General features: G+C 32.9%; 4 protein-coding genes across 4 annotated transcripts in view; 2 read left to right on the forward strand and 2 right to left on the reverse strand.

Annotated features, from left to right (window-relative positions):
• Positions 1-3,829, reverse strand: part of LOC110411502 (BTB/POZ domain and ankyrin repeat-containing protein NPR1-like) — a 5,390-nt gene extending 1,561 nt beyond the window's left edge. Inside the window, exons 1-2 of the mRNA XM_021421688.2 lie at positions 2,733-3,829; positions 1,591-2,338 (exon numbers count right to left, since the gene is read on the reverse strand). Coding sequence (XP_021277363.1) covers positions 1,591-2,338; positions 2,733-3,275 — 1,291 coding nt within the window. The 5' untranslated portion in view covers positions 3,276-3,829. The remainder of the gene's footprint in view (positions 1-1,590; positions 2,339-2,732) is intronic.
• A 786-nt stretch (positions 3,830-4,615) lies between these two features.
• LOC110411008 (DEAD-box ATP-dependent RNA helicase) lies at positions 4,616-6,965 on the reverse strand. The gene is made up of 6 exons (XM_021420994.2): positions 6,742-6,965; positions 5,884-6,130; positions 5,748-5,788; positions 5,387-5,627; positions 5,250-5,290; positions 4,616-5,122 (listed from the first exon to the last, which is right to left on the reverse strand). Exons 1-6 carry the CDS (start codon positions 6,779-6,781, stop codon positions 4,794-4,796), a joined length of 939 nt encoding a protein of 312 aa, XP_021276669.1. The 5' UTR covers positions 6,782-6,965; the 3' UTR covers positions 4,616-4,793.
• Positions 6,966-12,983: 6,018 nt separating this feature from the next.
• LOC110410593 (calmodulin-binding family protein) lies at positions 12,984-17,344 on the forward strand. Its single transcript, XM_021420361.1, has 8 exons — positions 12,984-13,685; positions 14,316-14,960; positions 15,081-15,146; positions 15,518-15,606; positions 15,764-15,851; positions 15,965-16,195; positions 16,296-16,397; positions 16,617-17,344. Exons 2-8 carry the CDS (start codon positions 14,367-14,369, stop codon positions 17,067-17,069), a joined length of 1,623 nt encoding a protein of 540 aa, XP_021276036.1. The 5' UTR covers positions 12,984-13,685; positions 14,316-14,366; the 3' UTR covers positions 17,070-17,344.
• Positions 17,345-21,045: 3,701 nt separating this feature from the next.
• On the forward strand, positions 21,046-22,456 carry LOC110411384 (EPIDERMAL PATTERNING FACTOR-like protein 4). Its single transcript, XM_021421517.2, has 3 exons — positions 21,046-21,529; positions 21,810-21,853; positions 21,981-22,456. The coding sequence occupies exons 1-3, from the start codon at positions 21,424-21,426 to the stop codon at positions 22,206-22,208; spliced, it is 378 nt and encodes a 125-aa protein (XP_021277192.1). The 5' UTR covers positions 21,046-21,423; the 3' UTR covers positions 22,209-22,456.
• Positions 22,457-24,485: the final 2,029 nt, after the last annotated feature.

Consider the following 24,485-nt stretch of genomic DNA (forward strand, 5'->3'; position numbering starts at 1 on the left):
TTCTTTTGTTTGGTTGGTTTTTGAGGTGAGGAATAGCCATTCCAAATAATGGCTATTCCTCAAAATCTTGGCTTAGCCATTCCCCACCTCCCCACGTTAATGACTATTCCATGACCATGGAATAGAGTCAAAAATTTATTGGACAGAAATATTCCTATTTATTGAAAATAATTACAACCTACAAATATAAAATGAAAATAAAGAAAAAGTAAAAAGGAATTAAACTAAAAAATTATATTAATAATTGAATACTAAACTATTGATGTTTAAATTTTTAATGAAAATAGAAATTAAAAGATTAAAAAATGAAAATACAAATAAAAAAATAAAAAGATATTGGAATAAAAAATAGTAATAATAATTTAATAATAAATTATTAATATTTTAACATTTTAATGAATATGAAATTAAAAGATTAAAAATAGAAAAATATTATTAAATTATAATAATGAGTAATTTTGTCTAGTTTACTAAATAAAAATAAAAGGTAATTTTATCATTTTATCATTTATTCCTTAACTATTCCAAAACTAATCCTACCGATCAAACATTAGAATGAGTTACAATAACAATTCTTATCTTATTCCATTTCATAAACCTAACTACATAATAGTCATTCTATTCTATTCCTTCCTTATTCTATTCCTATAAAATAACTATTCTATTTTATTATATTCTATGAACCAAACATGCTGTAAGAGTAATGAAACTATGCTATCATTAATTTTCTTTTAAATCTTCTCTAATACTATATAAAAATCCCATTTTCACGTTAACTGAAACCATTCAAGATAGGGTTGTAAATAGGACACAGTCACACAATGTGATCTACATTGCCAACCCCATGTGTACGATGAAAAAAAACTCAGTTTGTTCTTGTTCTAGTTATTGTTATTCTTCTCTGTTTCATGCAATCAGTGATTAAGGAAAAACCACATCTATGCAACTGTGTGACATTCAGATTTTCAACTAATGACCTAAACCAAAGAACGAATAAATAAATCAAGCATAGACAAACTTGCAGTAGTAGAGAGAGAGAGAGAGAGAGAGAAGAGAGGAGTTTCATGCTTTCATTTAGAAGAGCAAGAGAAAAGAGAATTTTGGTGTGCAATAATTTCACTGCATTAAATATATAGGATTATTATAATAGTCAGATAATTGCTTCAATTCCCTTTGCATTGGTCTAACATTTCCTATGGTTACAGGTGTGGTCAGCATTTCTTTGCAAAGCAAAGCACATTGTTCACTCTGTCGAAGTTGTTATTTTCCATTCTGGTTCACAAATTGCAATATGTTGCTATTATCTACCCATTTTTGGTCTGTATAAAACTATTTTCTTGGACAAGTAAACATGACTGATTGAAGCCCCAGCATCACCTGCATGACTATTCACCGGTAAAAACACATATTGGAGATTCAAAGGAAAAACCAAAGGTCCCTTACTGCAAAATCATAGGTTGAAACTATAAAGAAATGGGAATTCTAATGGCCAAAAACCTGACCATTCGAAGAAAATAACTCAGAAGGACCATCCAAGATGAAGCAACTAGCATGAAAAGGAAAAGGATTTGAATATGATCTGAAAATTACCTCTATTTTCAAGATACAATAATTTCATCCGTAGATCATCACCAGCCATGGCAAGAGAAAAAGAAGCTTCTCCAAGCAATGGTTCTCTTCTTTCTGCCTGCTCCAGTATCTCAACGCACAAACGGTCCTTTGGAGAAGCCTTTCCTTCCTCAGTAGATATATAGTAATCTGCAGCCCTGGTGAGTCGCTTTGAGATCTGAAAAGCTTTCCTACCATCTAGGGTGAGATCGGATGGCCGGGCACCTTTGGTTAAAAGAGATACTATAATCTTAGGCTCTTTCCTCATTGCTGCAACATGCAACACAGTGTATCCCCTTGAGTTTCGACGGTTAACATCAGCAAGTCCAAGGTCAAGTAATTCTGTTGTGGTCTTTGCATCACAGTATGCCACAGCATAGTGAAGTGCATTTGCCTCATCTAAATTAGTATGACCCTCTTTCAGTAGCATTCTCACTAATTCAACATCATCCGAATCTAAAGCACGATGTATCCTCTTTACATGTTTATCAGGAAAACATCTGTTCTCAGGCTTGTCCAAGTCAAGTTCCAGACGGGAATCCATGATTTGTTTCACAATGTGATAAGGCAAGGCCTTGTCAAGTGTTACAATATCAACATCAGATTTTACAATAGTCTCTATGCACTTTGCCAGCAATCTTTCACAAGTATTACCGCACATATTTGCAACATAGAGAACCACCAATATATCATCTATTTCAACCTTGTCGATAATGTCTAAAAGATGCCTCTGGAATCAAAATCAGAGCACAAATTAAAAATAAAAAAGAAAAAAGAGAGAGCAAAATCTTAAAATAAGCAAAGAACTCAAATATAACGTTCATTCACACATTACTTAAAGCATACATTCTGTTGTTCCCCACAAAACATACTCTTTTGCTTTCTAAAAGTAAAAAGCAAATAGCAAAACTAAATATCAATCGAACCCTAAAAATCAAAACTTGCAAATTGTTATAGGGATTAGTTTTGACAAAACTTACTGGAATGTATAAAGATAATAACATCATAACGTTTTTTTTCCCCAAACTATATAATTCCTCATAAATTTACAAATTCGTAGTATTAATATATAATTAAGACTTAAACATGATTAAGAAAGGCTAAAAACATGAGTAATTACTGACCTGATAAAGGGAAATCAATTCAGAGACCTGAAAAGTAAAAGCTGCGTATAAAACTTCAGCCATGAAATCAATAGCCGGCCTGCATGCCACGTGGGAGCAATCATCGTCAACGCAAACGCAAATGCCTCTGGGCAACGATCTCACTCTTCCACTATACAAGTAAGCCAGAACCGCAACAAGAGAATCATAGCCAATCTCATAGTCCCTAGCCAACTCTTTCAGCTCGAACTTAGCTCCTCTATCTTTTAGCCCCGAAAACACGGTCTTGAAAACCGAACTCCTCGCAGATAAAATGCAGCGGTGAACGGGGACTTCACGGCCCGAGGAAAGCCCAATTTTGGCATCGGAGTATAAGGAATCGGAGTCCGTTGATTCGAAAACGGACTGGAGGTTTCTGGAAAGAAGTTGAAGAGCTGCTATGTCGGGAGTGTTCAACGGTTCTGATGAAGCGAACGTTTCGGTGTTGGTTGTTGCCGCGATGCAGCACGTGCTGCTGTTGTTGCTGATTTCGTTTGAATCCGAAAAGCCATTTCTGTTATCCATAAGGGAAAAAAAAAAGAAAAAACTATTTAAGACTCAAAGGCATTTCTGTTGGCAGCTGAAGAAGAAACGGTTCAGAGAGACAGAGGATTCTGCGATGGAAAAGGGGGCTTTGAGTTGTGGAATTAAAGGAAAAGAAAATTGAGAGAAACCGCCATGGATTACTAAGAGGAAAGAAAGTCAAAGGACAGAGAGAGAGGAAGAGCTAGCATCAGCTGGGAAAAGGAACATGGGCGTGACGAACAAGTGACCAAGAAACATAAAGAGGAAGAGTTGGATACTTTTATTAGATTTTTCCCCTTTTTTTCCCTCTTTTTAAGATTGCCTTTTCATTACCATAGAAATCATTGATTCATTTTCCCCCGGCTTTCCGTCCGTACACTAGGATCACCGCATTTTTGCCCTTTTTCCCAGCTTCCTCTTGAATCTGGATTGAACGGCTAGGATTTATTCTCATAACCAATCACTAGCATTAGGCTAGTTTTCTAGTATATTAAAATATCGTGTTTCAAACAAAGTCGTCGGGGGTTTTGTGCTATACTGTACATATATGATAATAGCTCAAAGCTGAAGTCTCCGTTGCGGCCGTTGTCACGTTTCGTCAGTCTTTTCAATTCTTCGTTTGTGTAATTGTCAGTGACCAGAGTCATGTGGATATTGGCTTCGCTTTTGAAAAGTTGTAGCCAATCCCAACGTATTCAATCCTTATACTTCAATCCAAAGAGTCATCAAATATTGTTTTTTTCCAATCATTCACCATTGGGTTTCCAATGAATCCTGAATTTAGACTAAATTCAGTGATGAGGAATTAAACTAGAAAGGAACACAACAGAAAACTGGGGCCAAAGCCACAAAGATTCCATTTTACTTCTCTTTTTGTGGGGGAGCGGTAATTGATGGAATTGATGAGCACCAATCATGCTTACGATGATTCATTGAACAGAAAGGGGCATGTGCATTTAAGGAAACAATCGTGGGAGCCTGATGTACTTGAAATGGCTGCAAAAATTGGCTTTTGTCAGCAAGTAGAGCTGGAAATATATCAATCCTGCAGCATGAATCAGTCAAAATTTAACTCAAAAGTAATGTCAAGGCAAGCTCAAGAAGCTATGTTAGCATTTATCTTCAACTTTCTTAACAGTGATTGAAGTGACCACATCTTATTAGGAAGACAGGTAAAGGGTTGCTTTAAACACACGGGATGACATAGTATAACCTTTAGTTTATGATTAGAAAGACTTGTCTCAAATCCAGGAATCAAAATGGAATGAAAAATGATGCTAACAATATTAGTATATAATCTGTGGATGGGATGAGTGAGACTAAAATTGCAGAGAACCAGCTAACTCTATGTAAAACACTTCCAATAATGAACACACCGAAATTATATGCGGCGTCTACAAAGATACAGAAATGAAATGGAAAAAACAATGAATTCACCAAATTCTTGAAACAATCATTGACGAATGGCAATTTTCACAAATAGGCAAGAACCATCAGAATTATACAAAAAGTTTGGCATTAATCTCTCTTGCTACCCCATGGATGGCATAGTTTTTCGAACCCCAGTCCCATGCAGTGCCTGAATCCCCCATCTTCCTGCGGTGAGGAAACAAAATCTTTTGATTCTGTCTTTGGATGGATTGCTCCAACAATAGCTTCAATTTCTTCCTTTGCTCGCTCAAAAACATTAGGCGCTTTAACTTCATTCAGTGGGGTGGTCTCATCAATGTCATCATTCCTCCCATGAGTTTCTTTGTGATGATGATGTGGTGACTTCTCATTGTGCAAGATTGCTTCAATCTCTTCCTTAGCTCTTTCTATCAAATTGGGGGCCTGGATACCATTTCCTGCCAATATACGAAATAAAAAAGCATGTATAGCGCTGAAGAAGTTTCTCATCATAACCTTAAAACTATCCATAGCTTGAAAAAGATATCTAAGAAATAAGCATAAGCCAATAGACTAGCAAAGAACCTGGTTTCTCATGTTTCGGCTCTGCCTTGGGGGAATGGTCCCTGAAAATTCAGTGTGATGTTAGATTAAGTATCCAGAAAAAGGCCCCTTTAAAAGTTCAATATTTGATTCTCATATTCAGTTCATCAGATTCCAACCTCTTATCATCACGAGTGTGAGACTCTCTCTTGTGATGGATTGTTTCAACAAGAGCCTCAATCTCCTCCTTTGCTCGTTCAAACACATTAGGTGCTTTCACATCATCCAATGGGGTGTTTTCATCAATATCATTACGCTTTCCATGAGTTTCCTTATGGAGATGTACTTTTCCGGTATGAATCACTGCTTCAATCTCTTCCTTAGCTCTTTCAATCAAACTGGGGGCCTTGGCACCATTTTCTGCCAACATAAAACAGAGCACATATAGCTCTAAAGTTCATCATCGTAGCCCTTAAAACTATCCAGAGCTTGAAAAAGATATTTAAGAAATAAGCATGAGGCAAAAAACTAGCAAAGAACCTGGTTTCTTATGTTTTGATCCTGCCTTGGTAGAATGATCCCTGAAAATTCATTGTGATGTGAAATTCAGTATACAGAAAAGGCACCCTCATTTGACTCTCATATTCAATTCAAAGGAGAAATATTAGATTCCAACCTTTCATCATCATGAGTGTGAGACTCTTTCTTGTGATGGATTGTCTCAACAAGGGCCTCAATCTCCTCCTTTGCTCGTTCAAACACATTAGGCGCTTTCACATCCTCCACTGGGGTATTTTCATCAATATCAATACGCTTTCCATGAGTTTCCTCATGAAAATGAGGTATTTTTCCGGAATGAATCACTGCTTCAATCTCTTCCTTTGCTCTTTCAAATATATTAGGTGCTTTTACATCCTCATCTCCTATCATCCCAAATATTGTTTATAAATCTCAATTAGACTTCAAACACAGTTGAATAACTGTACAAACATTACAGGGCACATAATGCATTCAATATGATCAATCAAAACAACCACTAACATATTCAGCCATGGAAAGGTGCAGAACACCAGCAAAAAGATTATGACAAATTGAAGAACACCACAACTGCAGAGCACGAATAAGGAAACAAATGGACTCCTGGTTTCCGATGGTATGGCAGAGAAAAACAAATTGGAAAATCAAAAGAGACCAATAAAATTCCACCCCAAGGATCACAAGATTTAAATTTTACTCAGATGTTATCCTCTACAGTCGAAACCAAATTCTCTCATATATTCAAGATATCATTGCCATTTGTTTCCTGAGATTTCTCAACAACCAGATAGAGAATAGTTTGATGAGGATCGAAAAAATCAGACTCAAAAGATGGCTAGTCACATAAGAAACAAATCAACACTGTTTCTTCTAACTTTTTGTCATCTACATTCATGATCCCTTGAGTAAAAGACAAAAGGGGGTGGGGTGAGGAGGAAGGACTTGACTTTAGTCAAGAATGGTGAATGGACGTGACTGGGGGAAATGAAAATTTTACCTGACCGCGAGTGCGGCGGATTTGGCTTCGGTTCTGCCATTGCAATCGTGTCTGAGATTGTGATTTGTCGAAATGTGATGTAAGTTAGGATTGGATGGTTTGAAAAGCAGGCAGTTCGCGAAGACAATGGAATCAGATGTTTTTGCGCCTCCCAGACGGAACTGAGCAGAATCAGCGTTGTTGGCCTACTCGAAGAAAAGTAGTAGTGACAATGGAACTTTACCGTAATCTACCATTCACAAGTTGACAACTGTACTTCATTGGTATACCATTGATTTAAAACAGCCCGGTCTTGGGGGAGGAAGAATTTGATTTTGGGCTTTGGGGTTTGAAGGGTATAGCTTACAAGGGCCAACTACTATTAGGCTCTTTTGGACTGCATTGGACTTTGCTGTTAAAAATATTATAATACCCAAGATTCGTTGGTCCACCAGGCCTTAAAAGGCCTTCTATCTTTTGTCACAAATGCAGAAAAGAAGCAAATAGCATGGCAACTTGTGTGACTTAGTGTTCAAGTTGGTGAAAGCAATGACACGAAATACTCTTTTCTCTTCTTTCGTATTAGAATAGATTTGCATCTCTAAGGTGAAAAAAATAAAGTAATGATATTGACATTCAATGCTTTCCAATACCAACAAGTAAAAAATAAATCACCAAAAGTCATTTAGAATAGCATGCATGAAGAAACAAAAAAAAAAGAAAATCGAAGTGTTCCAAGAAATTAAAAAAACATTAAATGATTTTGAAATGTCTCCAGATGAAAAGTAAGCATTTGATAAATCAAATTGCCGAATTGGTAAAGAGTAATACGTATGTTTGTTCTTGTTTTTGTGTGTAGGGGTAAATTTCCAATATTGTTGATTCCAAAATACAATTAAATAAAATCATTAAAATCTTAATTTTTTTATATATGGGAAACGTTACCAATATTGTTAATTTTGAATCGCTAGATTCCCATTGCTTGGGTCAACTTGAATTTCAATATTAAATTACACAAAATAATAATAATAATAATAATAATAATAATTGGATGTTATTCTTTATCCTTTATGTTTGATTTGTATTCCTTATGGCTTAAAATGACATTTGATACTTTACAATATAAGTGATTACAGATAATACGATTGTAAGTAATGTAATTGTAGAGAAAATAACATTGCAGTGTTTGATATACAAGTAAAATAATGATTAAAATGTAGAAAAAATAACATTGCAGCTTTTGGTTTACAAATACTTTACTGGGAATGTAATGTTAATTTTCAAAATTATCCTTAATTATTAAAATATAAATTTAATATATTTATATTTTTTATTATTAATTTTTATATAATATCATCTCTTAAATATATTTTTAATATCATATATTTTGTTTTCATTTATTATTATAATCTTATATATTTTATTTTTAATATATTTATAATTTTTTATTATTAATTTTTATATAACATCATCTCTTAAATATTTTTTTAATGTTATATATTTTATTTTCATTTATTATTATAATCTTTTTTTATTTCTTTAATATATTCTTTATATTATATATTTTATTTTAATTTGTTTTACCTATATTATATAAATTTTAATTTTTTATATTTTATTTTATTTTAATTTTTGATTCTTATATTATATATTTTATTTTAATATTTTTTATTTTAATTATAACAGTATAAAATATTTTTAATAAGGTAATAAAGTTGAATGGTGAAATTATTTTTAAAAACATTATAGAGTGTAATGTAATGTGATTGCATTGGTTTTGGACTGCAATCATAGTACATCTCTTGGCTGTAATGTGATTATATTGCAATCTTACATTACAGTGATCTATTGTAAAATAAACATTATAATGTAATTTAATTAAATACATTACAAAAAATATACTCTCACCTCTCTGATATCAAACGTCACCTAAATATTTAGAAATAGACAAGTCTGTTGGAAAGCTAAGAAGTGTCATGATTCGATGTTTTATCAAACTCCTTTTCCCCCTTTAAAAAGTTTTGAAAAGGAGCTGCGTATAGTTTTATTAACTAAACTCCTTTGAGGCGGCTTGTTGGAACTCGTCAACTTAATTTTTCCCTGAATTAATTTCTTGTCCATTTCTGTTTCGTTTTGCCTTTTAATATTCTTTGCACGTCCCCGTGTATTGAATATTTCTGTTAAAATCCAGTTTGCTTTCCAGCTTGCTTCCCCACCATCAACAAATATCTAGAAACCTTACTTGTATACCATTGTCCTTTTGGGTCGAATTTCTTCAGAGATTTGTTGAGCAGTCAGATTAGGAAATTTTATTTTTCCATCTTTGTCTGCTATATAGAAACTTAAAGGAAACAAAAATGAAAGAACGACGCAGAATCTTCAGGTCTACTCTTAATGCTAAAATTTTCTCCAGCATAACTTCATGGTCTTTTCTTATTAGTTTAATTTCCCAAAAAACAAAACCCAATTTATTTGAGATTCGAATATTCTTCAAATAATTGAGCATGTGGGAATTAGAAAAACATTTAAAGGAGATGTTGCATAATATAATCCAATAAAGAAATGAGAAGATAGTTTTAAGGATTTGGATTTTGGATTATATAATTTCTTAGGAGCATTTGTTTTTAGGCATAGTTGCCGTTCTGGAATACAGCTAAGCTCCTCCTATATATTATACTCAGTACTTGCCTTTTGTATTATTTTTAGTATTATAGGATTAATACGTTATGTAATTTTCTAGCATTGATGATGATAATGATGACTGAGGAGTTGGTCATTGACAAGAAAAGCAAAGAAGTACAACCAATAAGATGGAAATGATGATCCAATTGGATATTTCAATCAGATTCTACTAGATTAACTATGTCTGCCGACATCCTATTGAAAATACAGAATTAGATTGCCAGTAGCTTTACGGATTACCAGGCATTGATCAGAACTTGGAAGTCCTTAGAGACGGAACAAAAGCGACTCGATGGGGAGAGGCTTTGCAAATTTTATTAATTTCGCGGTGGTCAATCTTATTCCAACTTGGCTGTTTCGTGTTTGGTTAAGCCCTTATGGAACGGGGGACCGATTTTATTTTTTTTATATATTAAATAATTTTTTAATTTTTTTTCAAAATTTTTAATGACTTTTTCCAAATAATTTTTTTTAATATTTAATACAAATAAAGAATAATAAAATAATTTCGACTTAATTCTATTTTTTTTATTTTTTATTTATTTTATTTTTATTTTATTTACTATTGTTTAAAATTTTATCAATATATTATATTTTTCATTCAAAATAATCAATGTATCTTAGTATGTATGTTGCAAACTTTAAATAATAAAGATATACATATAAATTGATAGAATAAAATAATTATATTTATTTCAATATAATTTTATTTATTATATTTATTTTTAATGACTTTCAAAATAAATTTTTAAACTTTTTGATAAAATTAGAGTCATTATGATTAGTATATTGCTAATTAAGCTCAATAAATAAATTCTAAATCAATATGTTAAGTCTATCAAATTTACAAAAAAAATAAAAAAAAAGTTTATTAATCTAAACTCATTAAGTTTTAATATAAATCTAAACTTATCATAACATATTATATCTTAACAGCCCAACTTAATAACCTATTATAACATATTATATTTTAATAATTCAATATAATAACTCAATATGTTAATTAATAATTTAAAAGATAAATAAAAAAAAGTAAAGAGTTAGAATATACAAAGTAAAGAAGCAATTCAATTATGTTTGAAAAATTGTTTTCTCTCTCAATTTTACGAGCAAAAAGTAAAAAAAAGTTCATTTTATAATTCCATTCAATCATATATATAAATAACATTATTATTTCTATTAATGTATTTTTTTGTATATTTATTTTTTAAAATTTTATTTAATTTTTTAGATTAACTATAATTGAATTATATATAATTTTTTAAACTATTTAATCTTTTTTTAAAAAGTACTCTAATTCTGCCCTTGACCAAATCCAACCTTCATTAGCGACTTGCTTTTTATGGATGAAAGCTCCCTGCTCTCTGCCTCTTGCTCTATGCTGTCGCCGTGTCTTAAAAATTCACAGAAGAAGTCACTGTTAGAGTCCGTGTGAGAATGACGAGGATGCCCACTTTGCGGCAATATTTCCCAAACGTTGACAGTAACAAGACCATGCAATAAAACGATTTAAATAAATAAATAAATTCTTAAAAATGTGACACACACGTCACCAATTGCCGACGGGTCAACTACCCTGAACAGCGATAGCGGAAAATAACGTTTCTCTCTTTTTAAAGTTCAACGCAGCATTATTTGTGAATTTACCTAAATGCCCGCACGAATTAATTTCCTCGAAGTTTAGAAAATCTCCTCTGCTTCCACTCTCCCCCTGTGCTTAATTACGTAAGCGGCAGGAAATGTTCTCTAGTCACGAAATAGACTTTGGATAAACGAGAGTGGACAAATTAAATATTAATTAATCGATTAACACGAAAAATGTCTTCTTCAAAGCATTACGTTTTTAGGTGAAAATCGGTGGCTTGATTTTTGTCACATGTATCGTTTCAATAAAGCAGGTGCTTATGTCTTTCAAAAAATATATAAATTATTTTAATTTCATGTAGTAAAAATAATTTTAAAAAACATATAAACGTAAAGGGTATACATCTTCTTATTGTAGAATTTTCAAAAATGAATAATAATTTCATAACAAAATAATATCAGAATAGATTTAATTTTTACATATTTACATTAAGAAGTCAAACAAAGAAATCAATAACAATAAAAATATACTTAAATTTGATAAAAAAGAACGTCGTGCATCTTAATCTCATTTCAAACAAGAAGATTTTATAAAATTTATAAATATGAACGTTACATAACTTATTAATTAATTTTTTAAAAAAATGATAATAATTTCCTGATAATTTTTATTAATTTTTTTCATGAATTTTTATTATAAATTCACTTGTTGATATCATCACTTTGTTAACTTAATATCTAATCTTTTTTTTAAAATAATACAAGTAGGATGTGAATGTGAAAAAACACCTGTTCAAGTAACTGGGTTGATTGGTTACAAAAATGTGAGTCAACGTAAAAACAAGGTAAGACTATTATGTAATTTCGGGGAAACAAGGATTAGAGATGTTGATCAAAGATTTGATAATTAATTCATTAAGATACTAGTAGAGGTTAATCTTGTTTTAAACACTGGATAGTTTTGTTTTAAATATTAAAACTAAAATATTTAAATATTTAATTTATTAATTAGTGTATAATTTTTTTACTTTCAGAATAGAGTTTAAATTTTTTTTCTAAGTTCAAAAAAATATTAAAAATAACTTACATGATTTAAATCTGTTTAAAGTACTTTGCTCTTTAGTTGAAACTTGGTTTGGATTAATCAAATTTTAGGTGTGGCCTCGAGTAGAGGGAAAAGAAAAAGGTTAGGTTCCCTAGTCGCAAACCCAACCAAATCGAAAGACTAATTGACGATCTTGATTTTTGACCATAACTTAAGTTTGATTTTGACCCACGTACTCTGCCTCCATTGTCAATAAAAACATTCTCTGCCTTCACAAGCCACTGCAGCCATGCTGTTTCCCACCTGCTTTGCTTATTAATTAATACCACTACTGCTTTGATGGCTACTGTCGACTAGCCAAATTAATGGCTCCTTCATCAACAACTTGGAGGAAAAAAAAAAACTGTGATGCAGGCTTCCATATTAAAACATGAAACATACACACGTACATCACAAATAAGATTTACAAGTATAATACTAAAAGATACTTATAAAATTGAATAATATAGATATAAAGTTAAGGCTTATCATCATATAAATTGTATAAATAAGAATAAGTTAACAAGAATATTATCCTAATGTTATCTTTTGGTAATTAATACTATTTTTTCCCGAAATTCCAACGAATTTATATATATTGTTTTTATTAATATTATTAAAAGGAGTAAAAGGGCTTAAAGAACATGTGTTACCCACAAATTAAAAACATCAAATATAGAAGATGAAGTAAAAAAGATGTCAAGCACAGTGATTGGTACTTGACCCAGCTGGAAAAGAAATGTAAACTCTTGCACACCTTTATGGTCTTAGCAATAAAATTCTAGTCTCATGTGTACATGTATGCATGAAAAATCAAAAATCAGTTTTCTCTTTGACAATAAAGTGGGGTTACAAAGAAATTCCGTGTCAGAAAGATAGGGCAGTCAAGAAAAGTGGTATGAAATTGGAAGTGCAGGGGCAACGGCAACCGTGGCCAACACGAACAGGGGAAGAGGAAAAATATTTTTGCAGCAAAAAAAGGCGTGTGCATGACCAAAGCCATGACCAAACGCTCGTTGACTGTTATGATACAACGCAACAAAATCCCAGTGTGTGTGTGTGTGTGGAGATTTAAAGCAATCTCGCGTTTTTTCATGGAAGCCTTGCAAGCTTACTTTCTTTGACCAATCTTGTCTCTCTCTCTCTCCTTCTCTTTGTATATCTCCAACCTCGTTTTTGTAAGCTTTTGAACTTATGGTCCCCAAGCTCCAGATGATTTCCTGGAAGGAAAGAGGATGGCCTTTAAGAAGCCCTACAAATTTTCCATAAAGAATTCCAACATTTCAAGCTTTGAATTCATCAAACCAATCGTGGTCTTTAACCACGAGGCCTATAACCGTTGAATTAGACCCCTTTTTTTAATCCATTTATAATCCAAAAACCATCTCAGTTGATAGGTACGAGATTTTGGAGGACTGCCGTGGCCGTTTGGGGTAGGATTGGTACGTATTTGAAGGTTTAAGTGGACTCGTGCTTTTATTGTACTATATAATAAGAGAGAGGGCAGTCAGAGTTAGTACCATCTTTCTGATTTGCTCGAAATCTTCTTTGAGAGAGAGACAGAGAGAGAGAGGAAAAGGAACATATCTGAAGGTCTGATTCAGGGTATATACAGGTAAAGAGATCATATGCCAGTCAGTCATGTCTTCTTTGCTATATAGGATGCTTGATTGAAATGGTTTAGTCGTCCTTTATATGGAGTCTGTCTGTTGGTATTAATTCAGATTTGTTCTGGTTATAATGATTCTGAAGTGATTTCCTTTTTTTTTTTTTTTGGGTTAGATCACTTTACATTCATGATGGCAGTTGCATAGCAGTTGATGTTTTTTGTTTCTTTTCCTTCAATTATTGGAGTTGATGATCAGTTGCAACTTGCGAATGCTTTGCCCTTTATCTTTAGCTTTAAGCCTTTAACTTCGCCTTTTTCAATTTTGTTTGGGTCATGAACATACATTGTTTGTCATAGCCAAGGTCATATCAATTCCGAAAAGTGAAGGCGACGGAGGTGGGGGGGTTCTGAATTCTTACCGATCAAAATGTTTTGTTGAATTCAAGTATTTAAATATCAATGAAATTAACAAGATGAAATCGATTTCAAATTAAGTATTCGTCTATGGACTTTGTGACACAACAATATCTAATTGTTTAACACGGAACTGACCATTTTCCTGTAAGAGTTTTGTCTTTTACAGCTTCATCCCATCTGTATTATCTTGTAATTTAGTTTCTCAATCATGTTGAGCAGGTACACGATTGTCTTGTCATAAAACCAAGTCTGTTTGAGAATTGAAGACTGATGGGATTGTCACTTTCCTTGCTTCTATCGGCCTGGCAACAAATTCTTAGCCACAGGTTTTTCGGTTTGGCCTACAACATCAGTCTCAGTTCAAAAGATGGAGAGGTGACCTTGAGGGTAAATAGCTTCAAGAGAACGGACTCAGAAACCATGGCCAACTCAAGTGGAATTCGGTCGGATAAATTTCAAAGAAAAAATTCGATAACATTGAGAGGTTGCAAACCTGCTAAAGTACTGCTTGAAAAAACTTTTTCGTTCAAGAACCTAATTCAAGATAGTCAGCAGTCAGGTTCAAATGCTTCGAATGGGCTAACGCATAAGCCAATGCCCACACTTTCTCTACCAGAACCAACGATATTGTTCTCACCAAGACCCGTTAGCGAGCTTGATGCGGCTGCTGTTAAGCTTCAGAAAGTTTACAAGAGCTACCGGACTCGAAGAAACCTTGCAGATTGTGCAGTGGTGATTGAGGAGCTATGGTGGAAGGTTTTAGACCTTGCAGAGCTCAAGCAAAGTTCTGTGTCATTCTTCGATGTTGAAAAACCGGAATCTGCAGTTTCGCGGTGGGCAAGGGCCAAGACAAGAGCAGCCAAGGTACTTTTTAACACATTCCGATCCTTTTCAAGTTTCAGCGCCAATTTTATGTTTCGAGTGACCTTTATGCCCCTTTCTTTGACATACTAATAATGTTATTTTCTTCCTTATTAATTGCAGGTAGGAAAGGGTTTGTCCAAGGATGAAAAGGCTCAGAAACTAGCCCTTCAACACTGGCTTGAAGCTGTAAGTCCTTTAAAATATTTTAGAATATACTGTTAACTTTTTAGCTGCAACTCGAACTAGGGTTTGAAAGGCAAGAACTAGATGTCAACAAGTTTTCCTTGATCCACATTTGAGCCATCATGGAATATAGAAAAGTTTTTTCAAGACTTTTTGCAGGCAAATAACGAAAAAATGACGAGATCCTTGAAACTGTTAATGGATGTTCAAATTTACTTTTAAGATATTCAACAGTTGAAAAGACATGGGGCTCAACAAATAAAGACATATAAGACTTTATCCTCTTTGGTTCATTCAGTTTATCTAGACAACATTTGTAATATCTATAATCTAACTGTATGGCTGCGCCTTTCTCTTTCTCTGTGTTCTTACAGATTGATCCACGACATCGTTATGGGCATAACTTGCACCTGTACTATGACGTTTGGTTCTCAAGTGAGAGCACACAGCCATTCTTCTACTGGTAATTATTTTATGTTGTTGTTCGCAGCCTTTCAAAATTCTACTACCCAGTACTTAGAAAAGTAGGTGTGGTAGATTAGCTGTTCATCCGATCCCTAAAAAGTCAAAAAGTGCAATGTATGCAATCTAAAACTTTTTCTTTATTTTCTGTCTGAAAGGTTGGATGTTGGAGATGGGAAAGAAGTAAATCTTGACAAATGTCCGAGGAAAAAACTACAACAGCAATGCATCACATATCTTGGACCAGTACGTTCTAACTAAGACCACTTGACAATTTGAGTTTCAATAATAGCTGCCTAGCTATATATACAATACTATATTTGTTTACATCTGTCTGCCTTTTCAATAACTATTTGCAGAAAGAAAGGGAAGAATATGAGGTAATAGTTGACAACGGGAGGCTTTTTTTTAGGCAGAGTGGCTTACCGGTGGATACAGCAGGGAAATCCAAATGGATATTTGTCCTTAGCACAACTAGGTCCTTATATGTGGGTCAAAAGGAAAAGGGTAAATTCCAACATTCTAGTTTTCTGGCCGGAGGTGCAACCACCGCAGCTGGAAGATTAGTTGCTCGTGATGGTGTTCTTGAGGTACGAACACACTCATGCATGCATGAACGTAATTGTAATGTCTTGTTCGTATAATCCTCGATAGTATTTGTTACTCACTTTTTGCGTCATTGCTTTTCAGGCTATATGGCCATACAGTGGTCACTATCACCCAACGGAAGAGAACTTCATGGAATTCATTAGCTTCCTCGAGGAAAATCATGTAAATCTCACTAATGTTAAGGTAAACTCTTAATGCCCTTGCTGTTTAATTATTATGGGGTAAAAAATTAGTCAAGTAATTCAACTCTCTTGACTATGGAAATTGGATTTAATCTATAAAATCCTCTTTCTTCAATTGGCCTTTCAATTAGTATAGGAAACTTCTCCATTTTCCAACCAGTTATTACTTGTTGGATAAATTCGCTCATGGGGCTTGCAATATTATTGTTTTTCTTCACAGAAGTGTGCTGTTGATGATGACTACATTTATGGGCAAGCCCCAGCCGAGGAACCCAAACCAGGATCAGTTGTCGGTTCTGATGAAACCAGGAAAGCTGATGTACGTGATGGAGGTGACAGCATCAGGGGGACAACAGCCACAGATGATAATCACCAAGATGAAAAGATTAACACCAAGGGTGCCAACGCGGAAGCACCGGCGTTCCATCTGGCCAAGAGATTGTCATACAAGTGGACCACGGGGGTTGGACCCCGTATCGGGTGCGTGCGGGACTACCCGAGCGAGCTACAGTCGAAAGCACTTGAACAAGTTAACCTGTCACCCAGGGTTGCTCCTGGCCTCGTGAAGTATGGTCCAATTCCTTCGCCGCGGCCCACTCCAAAGATCCACCTTTCGCCAGGCATTGCAAGCATGGGTCTGCCAAGTCCGAGGCCCATAGCAGCAGCAAGCTAAGCCAGTTTTTCGAAGGGGATGGCCTACTAGCTTGCATGCTCAAGGCACTGCTCGTGCCAAAAGAGCACTTCGGAGAATTCACGTGGGAAGATAACAAAGTTACTGACCAAAATGTGCATTCTTTATTTTTTTTATTCATTATTTTTTAATGTAGTTAATTTCCTAGATGTAACCGAGCCAGGCAATTTTTTAATCCTACTTCTGGCTAAAGGTTTTTCGTAATAAATAATCGTGAAGATTATTCATGAATTTGTACTTCTTGTTGTAGTATAAAAGTCGACTTCTTTTCATGCAATTTAAATGGAAATGGAGAGTCCACGTCGAGGTGGTCACGTCTTTCTTGTAAAAAGGGTGTGAGGTAATAATTTTATGTGCACGACAAGAAGAAATACATGCATAAATTACCTTTTGCAGAAAGCCAGAAGATCATGGAAGCCATATCAAGCCTCCCAGCCACAGTGACTCATCATATCATAACTGAGACAAACGCCTAAATAGGCATTATAAATGTCAAAATCATTTCCATAGAATTCTATTTAATAGGATCAAAGTTCAGAGCATCTTGATTAGGGATATCGATGGAGTTAGTTTGGAGTGGGGATCTGCTTCTTTAACTTTGTCCTCATCCTTGCCTTCACGGGGATCTAGAGAGGAGGAAGAAGAATTCCTGCTTCACATTAATTTATTTCTTTTATGACATTAAAATATCATATTTAATTATTTTTAATTTACCAAATGAAAATTCATCTTACAAATTTTGACCAAATAAAAATTGTATTTAGTTTAATTTTATATTAAATACTTTTAAAGTAATGTTTTTGTTATTTTATTAAATATAAAAGTATAAAATAAATTATTAATTTATATAATTATTATATAATGTAAAAATATTTATTAATTCTATGCATAATGGGAGCAGGGTGGGAGCTCTGCCATTACCCGTCCTGGCCGCGACTTCAATTTTCCCCGCTCTCTTCTCCGAGTCGTCACATTTTAGTGCATCGGAGTGGCGAATCGGATTTTCTGTTGAGTTGGGGTGAAATCGACGTACTATTGCTAGTCTCCTAACCCCTAAACTTAGGCAGACACGGGCACACATGCACTAAACGTTCCCATCTCTCTAGCTGGTCGGTCTATACAGTAGCGTAGCCATGCTAGGCGGGCTGTGTGCGCCAGTGTCTTCTATGACACTGCCAGCTTATATGCTAAACCACAAGCCACAATCATCTCAATCTAAAGGTTGCATTTTTTTTGTTTTTTTTACTGTGACTTCCCTTGTCACGACTCATGACCAACGCAACGTTTCTCCAGGAGTTTCATGCAGGCTAAAGTACCTCCTTTTTTCTTTATGCTTAATCGATCAGAATTAACCAGCATTTACTACTACTCCTCCTTTTTCCCTTACCATAGTTAACCTTTTTTGTCTTCACTCATGTCCGAGCAGAACCTGCTGATGAACAAGCTTCTTGTTTTTTCTTCCACTTTAGTTGCTTTTTCTCCATCATCAGTGCTGACATTAGGAACTGAGAAGTGGTCTGCTGAGTACTGAATTATACAGTAGTAGTATATAATAAATGAAGAGGCAGCGCCACCTTAAGCTATGGGTGTTCCCGAAGCTTGCCTGAGATTAACTTTCAGCCATGGCAAAAGAAAACCCCGTGGTCTATAACCAACCCCCTTTTGCTGAGCGAATGAATAGGAAAAAAAAAAAAAACATGGTTTGGAGGTATATATTTACAAGGATTGAATTTAAAAGTTGGAACTGATTCACTTTCTGTTCTTTTTCTCCTTGAAAATGCCCGGTTATCAGCTTTCTGTTTTTCATGAAGTGATTCTTATCTTGTAAATCTAGCAAATTATTTAGATTAAGCACTTGCTTCTCAGCCTTTGCTTTTATGTGTTTATTAGTTTCTTTGCATCCCTACGATGATCGACATGCATGTTAAAAGTAGTGTGTGATCAATTCGTGAGCACTTTGTTGATAAATTCATCTTGCGGAATGCATACTTTCTCAACGAGTTGTTATTCTCTTTCCGGGTAGAAATCGTTGAGCTGTTGTTGGCAGTTACCTGATATATATAAAGGTCCAATGAACTTAAAAAGTTTGATCTTGTTTGTTAATATCTTGTTCATTTTGTTTGATGTTCAGGCTTTAGACATAAGATTGAAAATGCAAATTCAGAAAATGATTCTTAAAAAAAGTGAAAAGTTGGAGCTGATTTATCAAACAAAATATTTTTCTTCTGACGTAAAAGTGTTAGGTCTTCAGATCCAGACAACAACTTTTTGATTTGGACTTTGGTACCTGCCTTGCCATGGGGTTGTACTGCACATTTCCAACAAGTCCAAACGTCAAATTTCAAACATATCAACGCCTTCTATTTATTTGATCATGACCTTTTACTTTTTCTTTTTTTTTTTCTGCCATAAACACTTGTTGCGCATTAGGATTTATATAGAAACTTTGTATAGTTACAAGGACTAAGAATTAATTAGAATTTAAGTGTGCGGTTGACAACTGTGTCAATGCCTCCGCCATTACGTACGTACGTCCTAGTGCTAAACCTGGCATGACCAAACACTTGGCTGTAGTAATGTTTGTATGTAGATTTTATATTGTAAATAATAAATTAAATTGTACGTGTAATCAAGTGACATTTTGATGGGAAAAAAGAAAAAGAAAAGAAAAGCGAGTACTGATCAATTAATTATACAGGGAAGGAGTCCAAAAATTAGTGATGAGACAATGATGTGAGGCAGTGAAAGAGCACCGCTTTGAATGTAGAAGCTGTTTGAAAGAAGACCACCACATTTGCTCTACTGTCTGACCAGTCGCCATTTAATCACTAAAATCCACGCTTTTGTCATTAAGCCGATGGTCCTGATCAAAGTGGTCGTGTCTGTTCCTTATCAAACCAACCTGTTCTGATATTGACCCAACTGGCACTATTTTACTTAAAGACTCTCATTTTCATTTCGTTTATTTGTGTGAATGCCTTGACACAGGGCATAGTTTCCAATTATCCAATTGTACTTACTGCTTTTCTAGTCAAGCGATGAGGGCTCTGCAACTCTGCAGTGTAGGCACGCAGCCTAAGGATTTTAACTGCATTCCCAAGTTTCATAGGGCTGGCGTTGGGCTATTACTAGGGCCATAAAACGGGAAACCATCCTTTTGGGAATGGCCACTATCAGTGCCTCAGTGCAAGTTTGATTGGTAATTTTGTTTTTTCAGGAAATAAAGAAGGCTAAATGAAAAGTGAATTGGCTTCGACAAAAGGGGAATGATTAATTTTTTTATTAACCCTCGTTTTCTTTTCATGATTGATCGAATTGTTTAATTTTTTTAATAAAATTAAAATGTAAATTTATATTATTTATTTTTATATTTTGTTAAAATTAAATTAAAATAATTTGATGTTAATATTATAGTCTATAATATAATATAACATAAAAAAGTAGATTAAATTTTAATATTATATACAAATTTAAAAATATAAGTCTGTGTAAGAAATCGATCTTATAATAGATAAGAGAAGAGATTCACTATGTAAAAGGCAAGATTAGATCCTCTTTTCTATCTATAATAATATAAAATTTTCAACTATTGAAAAGTTAAAAAAAAATACTAACTTTTAAAAAATAAAAAAAGATATTAATGTATTGAATGCCAGTAATTAATCTTATTAAAATTATTTTCGTTATTAATTATGTATAAAAATTAGATATAATTTTATATTTTAAATTTTTATTAATATAAATTATGTATACATAAATTTTTACACGACTTTATGTACTTTTATTATAGTAGATAATTACTAAGGTAAATTTATAGACTAGCATAAACAATTTAATTAACGAGTAAAAAGGACTCATGCCAAAGTTGTGGTCGGTGCTACTAGCAAATATAAGAGTGCCCAAAGAACAAATGAAGAGTTCTAGATATATACGTAGACAAGAATTTTCAACTCACTGCACCCTTTCAAAATCTACCACTACTGGTAGAGTTGTCAAAAGGAAAAAGGCGCATGATCAGGAAAGCAGGTGTTCCCTAGGTCCTAATCTGTTTGATAAGAAAGGCAGAATAACTTGTCTGTGAAGCAAGATCTCTCTACCAAGACATCTGGGGGAGAGAGAGATTTGCTTAGCTCCTTAATCCAATTTGTTTTATTTGTATTTATGAACGAATATAGTGGATGGTGCTTTTCCCATATTTGGCTTGTTTCTATAAGATTGGTTTACAGAGTTTTCTATTCCAAACTGTTCTGCTGTTCCTCTTGAACTGAGCACTCCTCTCTCTCTGTCTCTTGAATAAAGAGCGTCATCGCATCCACATTGGAGGGCTCTGAGGAAAATGAAGCGAAGAACGTATTATTATCTCATTGTTGCTTTGCATATCATAAGCTGGATTCTAGTATCAACCAGGTCTTTAGCATCTCATGATGTTACTTCTCAACAAGGTTTGTTATATATTCATTCATCTTGATATACTGCAGCTCCATTTGTCTGATTCACGTACTTTTCGCTAGATAATTGTTTTCTTTGCCAGTTTTTGGCTTTTCCCCCCTACTTTCAGCAGCAAAAGCTTCTTTATAACCTTTTCTTATACTGGTTCTGGCCACAACTTTTTCTTTAATGTGGATAAAAGAATCCAACTCCTAAACATTTGGTTTCACACAACTTTTCCCTGTCAATTTCTTCTTTTGGTGTTTTACTAATTATCTAAACTTGATCAATCAGATAAAGTTCCAGAGTTCAAGGGGGTTCCCATTGACTCTAAACAGGTTCCTTAAGTTTACTCTCTTCCTTGCTAATTTTCAGACTTGAATGATGATCTTGTTCTCTTTTTGGGGTTTTATCTTTTGCCTAGTTTTTGACCACCGGAGTTGTTTTTATAATTTGACCTTTCAGGGTCTTGAAAGTAAGGGTGGAGTCGTTTATGGGAGCGAAGAAACATGTAGTAGAATGCTGGGAAGACTTGGATCAAGGCCACCAAACTGTCGGCGCAAGTGTGGACGCTGCACTCCTTGTGTGGCCACTCAAATTCCTGCAACTTCTGATAAACTGGGAATTCAATATGCCAATTATGAGCCTGAAGGATGGAAATGCAAATGTGGCTCCACTTTCTTCAATCCATAAATGCCTGGGGTCAATCGCAACGGCTTTTCTAGCTCTCTCTCTCTCTCTCTCTCTCTCTCTCTCTCTCTTTCTATCACTCTCTCTCTCTATATATATGTATGTGTGTGTGTGCTACTGGGTATCTGTATATATCTCTGCATTACCCCAAGTTGTATACTCGATTTCACTTTTATCTTTCTTTCTTTGTTTCTTCTTCTTCTTCTTCTTCTCTGAATAAAAAAAAAAAGAAAATTTTGGGTGTTAATCTTCTAAGGTAGCTACTGAAATACATGGAAAAGGTTTCAAATTCATGGTCAGTTGGTAATGGAATGTTCGGAACAGCCATGCACCATATATCAATTTAATCATATAATAAAACTAGCTGAAAATTTTTTTTTAAAAAATTCTTAAACAAGATTATATTTTGTTTATGTAATTTTCTTTATCTCGCTACTTACCTTATATAGCAAGTTTTGAAGATAATTAAGTTTAAAATCGAACATTATGTCCACAAATGATAAAGGATAATCTTCATCAGAAGGTATGTTTCGGTATTAGATATGTAGGTAATGATTGATTTTAGTGTTGATAGAGTTAATGCATTCCTTATAAGTCAATGGGACATGGAAACACATTATTAAAGCATTAAGTTGAATGAAGACTTTTCTTACTTGATGGAACCTGAAAATACATTATTAGTGTTATTTAAATCATTACATTGAATGAAGACTTTCTTATATTTATAGTCGTCATGAAGTTTTTATGATGAGTCATATTTGGTGATATCGTAAGTTAATTTAATTATATTTTTTTTAAATAATGAGATTCATTGTTTATTTTATAAATGAGAAACGTAATCATCTAATCATTTCATGAGTTTATCAGTGTCTAATCTTGGTAAAATATTAACTAAAAAATTTTATAATTTTATAATTATATTTATAATAATTTTTATATTATTTAACAAAACATGTCTAATTTTGTGGATTTTATCTCACTAGTTAATGGTAACAATTGTAAACATAAAGTAAAACAAGGTTTTATTAAATTTGATGCTGAAAATAGTAATAATGTATTTGTGTGTTTAGCCGATTGACTTATAGGCATACATTAATTTTAAGCATAATATTTAAAAATTTTAATTAACTATTTAAAATTTTTAAATAAATTTTTATTTTTTATTACATTCAATTAATATTTTTATTTTTATTTTTATTAAATAATTTTTTATAAATAATGATGGATTAATTATTATTAATTAAAATGTTCATTATAATTTTATATCTATGTAGTGTTGACATAGTATTAATGTGAAAAATAAAAAAATGATATTATATTATTATGTTATATGAATATAACATGTTATTGTTCATTATAATATGATAACATGTTATATTAGTGTTATGTTAGTGTCACGTAATATAGAATTATAAGTAATATATTAATTAAGTCAACTATTAATAATAAGAGTTTATTTGATTTAAAATATATATATATAAATATTTATTTAATTTAAAATAAAAATATATTTAAATTCTTCTGAATAGATTAAATACTTTTTTATATATTATGTTCTAACTTTATCAATTTCCCAATAGCATTTCCAATATTAAATCTTTTCATGTAAAGATTATATTCCTATTAAAACAGAGTTTTAGTGGATAGATTCCCAGCTTATCTTTTTTGGGTACGTGTTCAATCTTGATGTCACATCTATTGATTATCTGTATGGTTAAGGGGTAACAACTCGATACATGTTTAAACCAGTTTTGAAAACTTTTCTTTTGTCATCTTTGCATCAAATCAATATGTATTGAAATGATTTAACAATTAAATTTTAAATTTACATTAAACAAGTTCAAATTAGGCTTTGATCTTACTCAAGGAAAATTTTTAAAATCTTTTGTTGCGTTTTATGTAACGTATGTATGGTAGGGCGTTACTCATGAAAGGCTATTTAAATTAATTTTACGAGAATTCTATTAAAATTGATTAAATAAAATAAAAATGTTAAATTTATAGAGTGAAAGATATTGTTATAATAAATAATATGTACAAAATTTGAAATTTTTTTAATAAGTTTTGATATTTTTTGAAAAATAATTTTATTAAAAATTATAATAAAAGTTTTTATCATTGAATACAAATAGTCTTTTTGTATATATTATTAAAATTTATTAATGCATAAATCTTAATTTTTAAAATTATTTGTATTTAATATTTTTATTGAAATATTTACAAACTTTGGGTAGTCAAAAAATAACTTGTTGAAGGAAATTTTATATATTTGGTAAGATT

The sequence above is a fragment of the Theobroma umbraticum genome, unplaced genomic scaffold (genome assembly GCF_002168275.2).
Source record: "Theobroma umbraticum cultivar Fairchild unplaced genomic scaffold, ASM216827v3 scaffold_56.0, whole genome shotgun sequence".
Lineage (NCBI taxonomy): Eukaryota > Viridiplantae > Streptophyta > Magnoliopsida > Malvales > Malvaceae > Theobroma > Theobroma umbraticum.

What these genes read in the sequence shown, in the direction of transcription:
- LOC110410593 (XM_021420361.1), top strand. Translation starts at nt 14,367, where the DNA reads ATGGGATTGTCACTTTCCTTGCTTCTATCGGCCTGGCAACAAATTCTT. An exon ending in TTCAACACTGGCTTGAAGCT is followed by an intron (nt 15,147 to 15,517) that starts GTAAGTCCTTTA and finishes GTGTTCTTACAG; the next exon opens with ATTGATCCACGACATCGTTA. An exon ending in GCATCACATATCTTGGACCA is followed by an intron (nt 15,852 to 15,964) that starts GTACGTTCTAAC and finishes AACTATTTGCAG; the next exon opens with AAAGAAAGGGAAGAATATGA.
- LOC110411008 (XM_021420994.2), bottom strand. Translation starts at nt 6,781, where the DNA reads ATGGCAGAACCGAAGCCAAATCCGCCGCACTCGCGGTCAG. An exon ending in CACACTCATGATGATGAAAG is followed by an intron (nt 5,789 to 5,883) that starts GTTGGAATCTAA and finishes ATGAATTTTCAG; the next exon opens with GGATCATTCTACCAAGGCAG. An exon ending in CACACTCGTGATGATAAGAG is followed by an intron (nt 5,291 to 5,386) that starts GTTGGAATCTGA and finishes CTGAATTTTCAG; the next exon opens with GGACCATTCCCCCAAGGCAG.
- LOC110411384 (XM_021421517.2), top strand. Translation starts at nt 21,424, where the DNA reads ATGAAGCGAAGAACGTATTATTATCTCATTGTTGCTTTGCATATCATA. An exon ending in TGATGTTACTTCTCAACAAG is followed by an intron (nt 21,530 to 21,809) that starts GTTTGTTATATA and finishes TTGATCAATCAG; the next exon opens with ATAAAGTTCCAGAGTTCAAG. An exon ending in TTCCCATTGACTCTAAACAG is followed by an intron (nt 21,854 to 21,980) that starts GTTCCTTAAGTT and finishes TTGACCTTTCAG; the next exon opens with GGTCTTGAAAGTAAGGGTGG.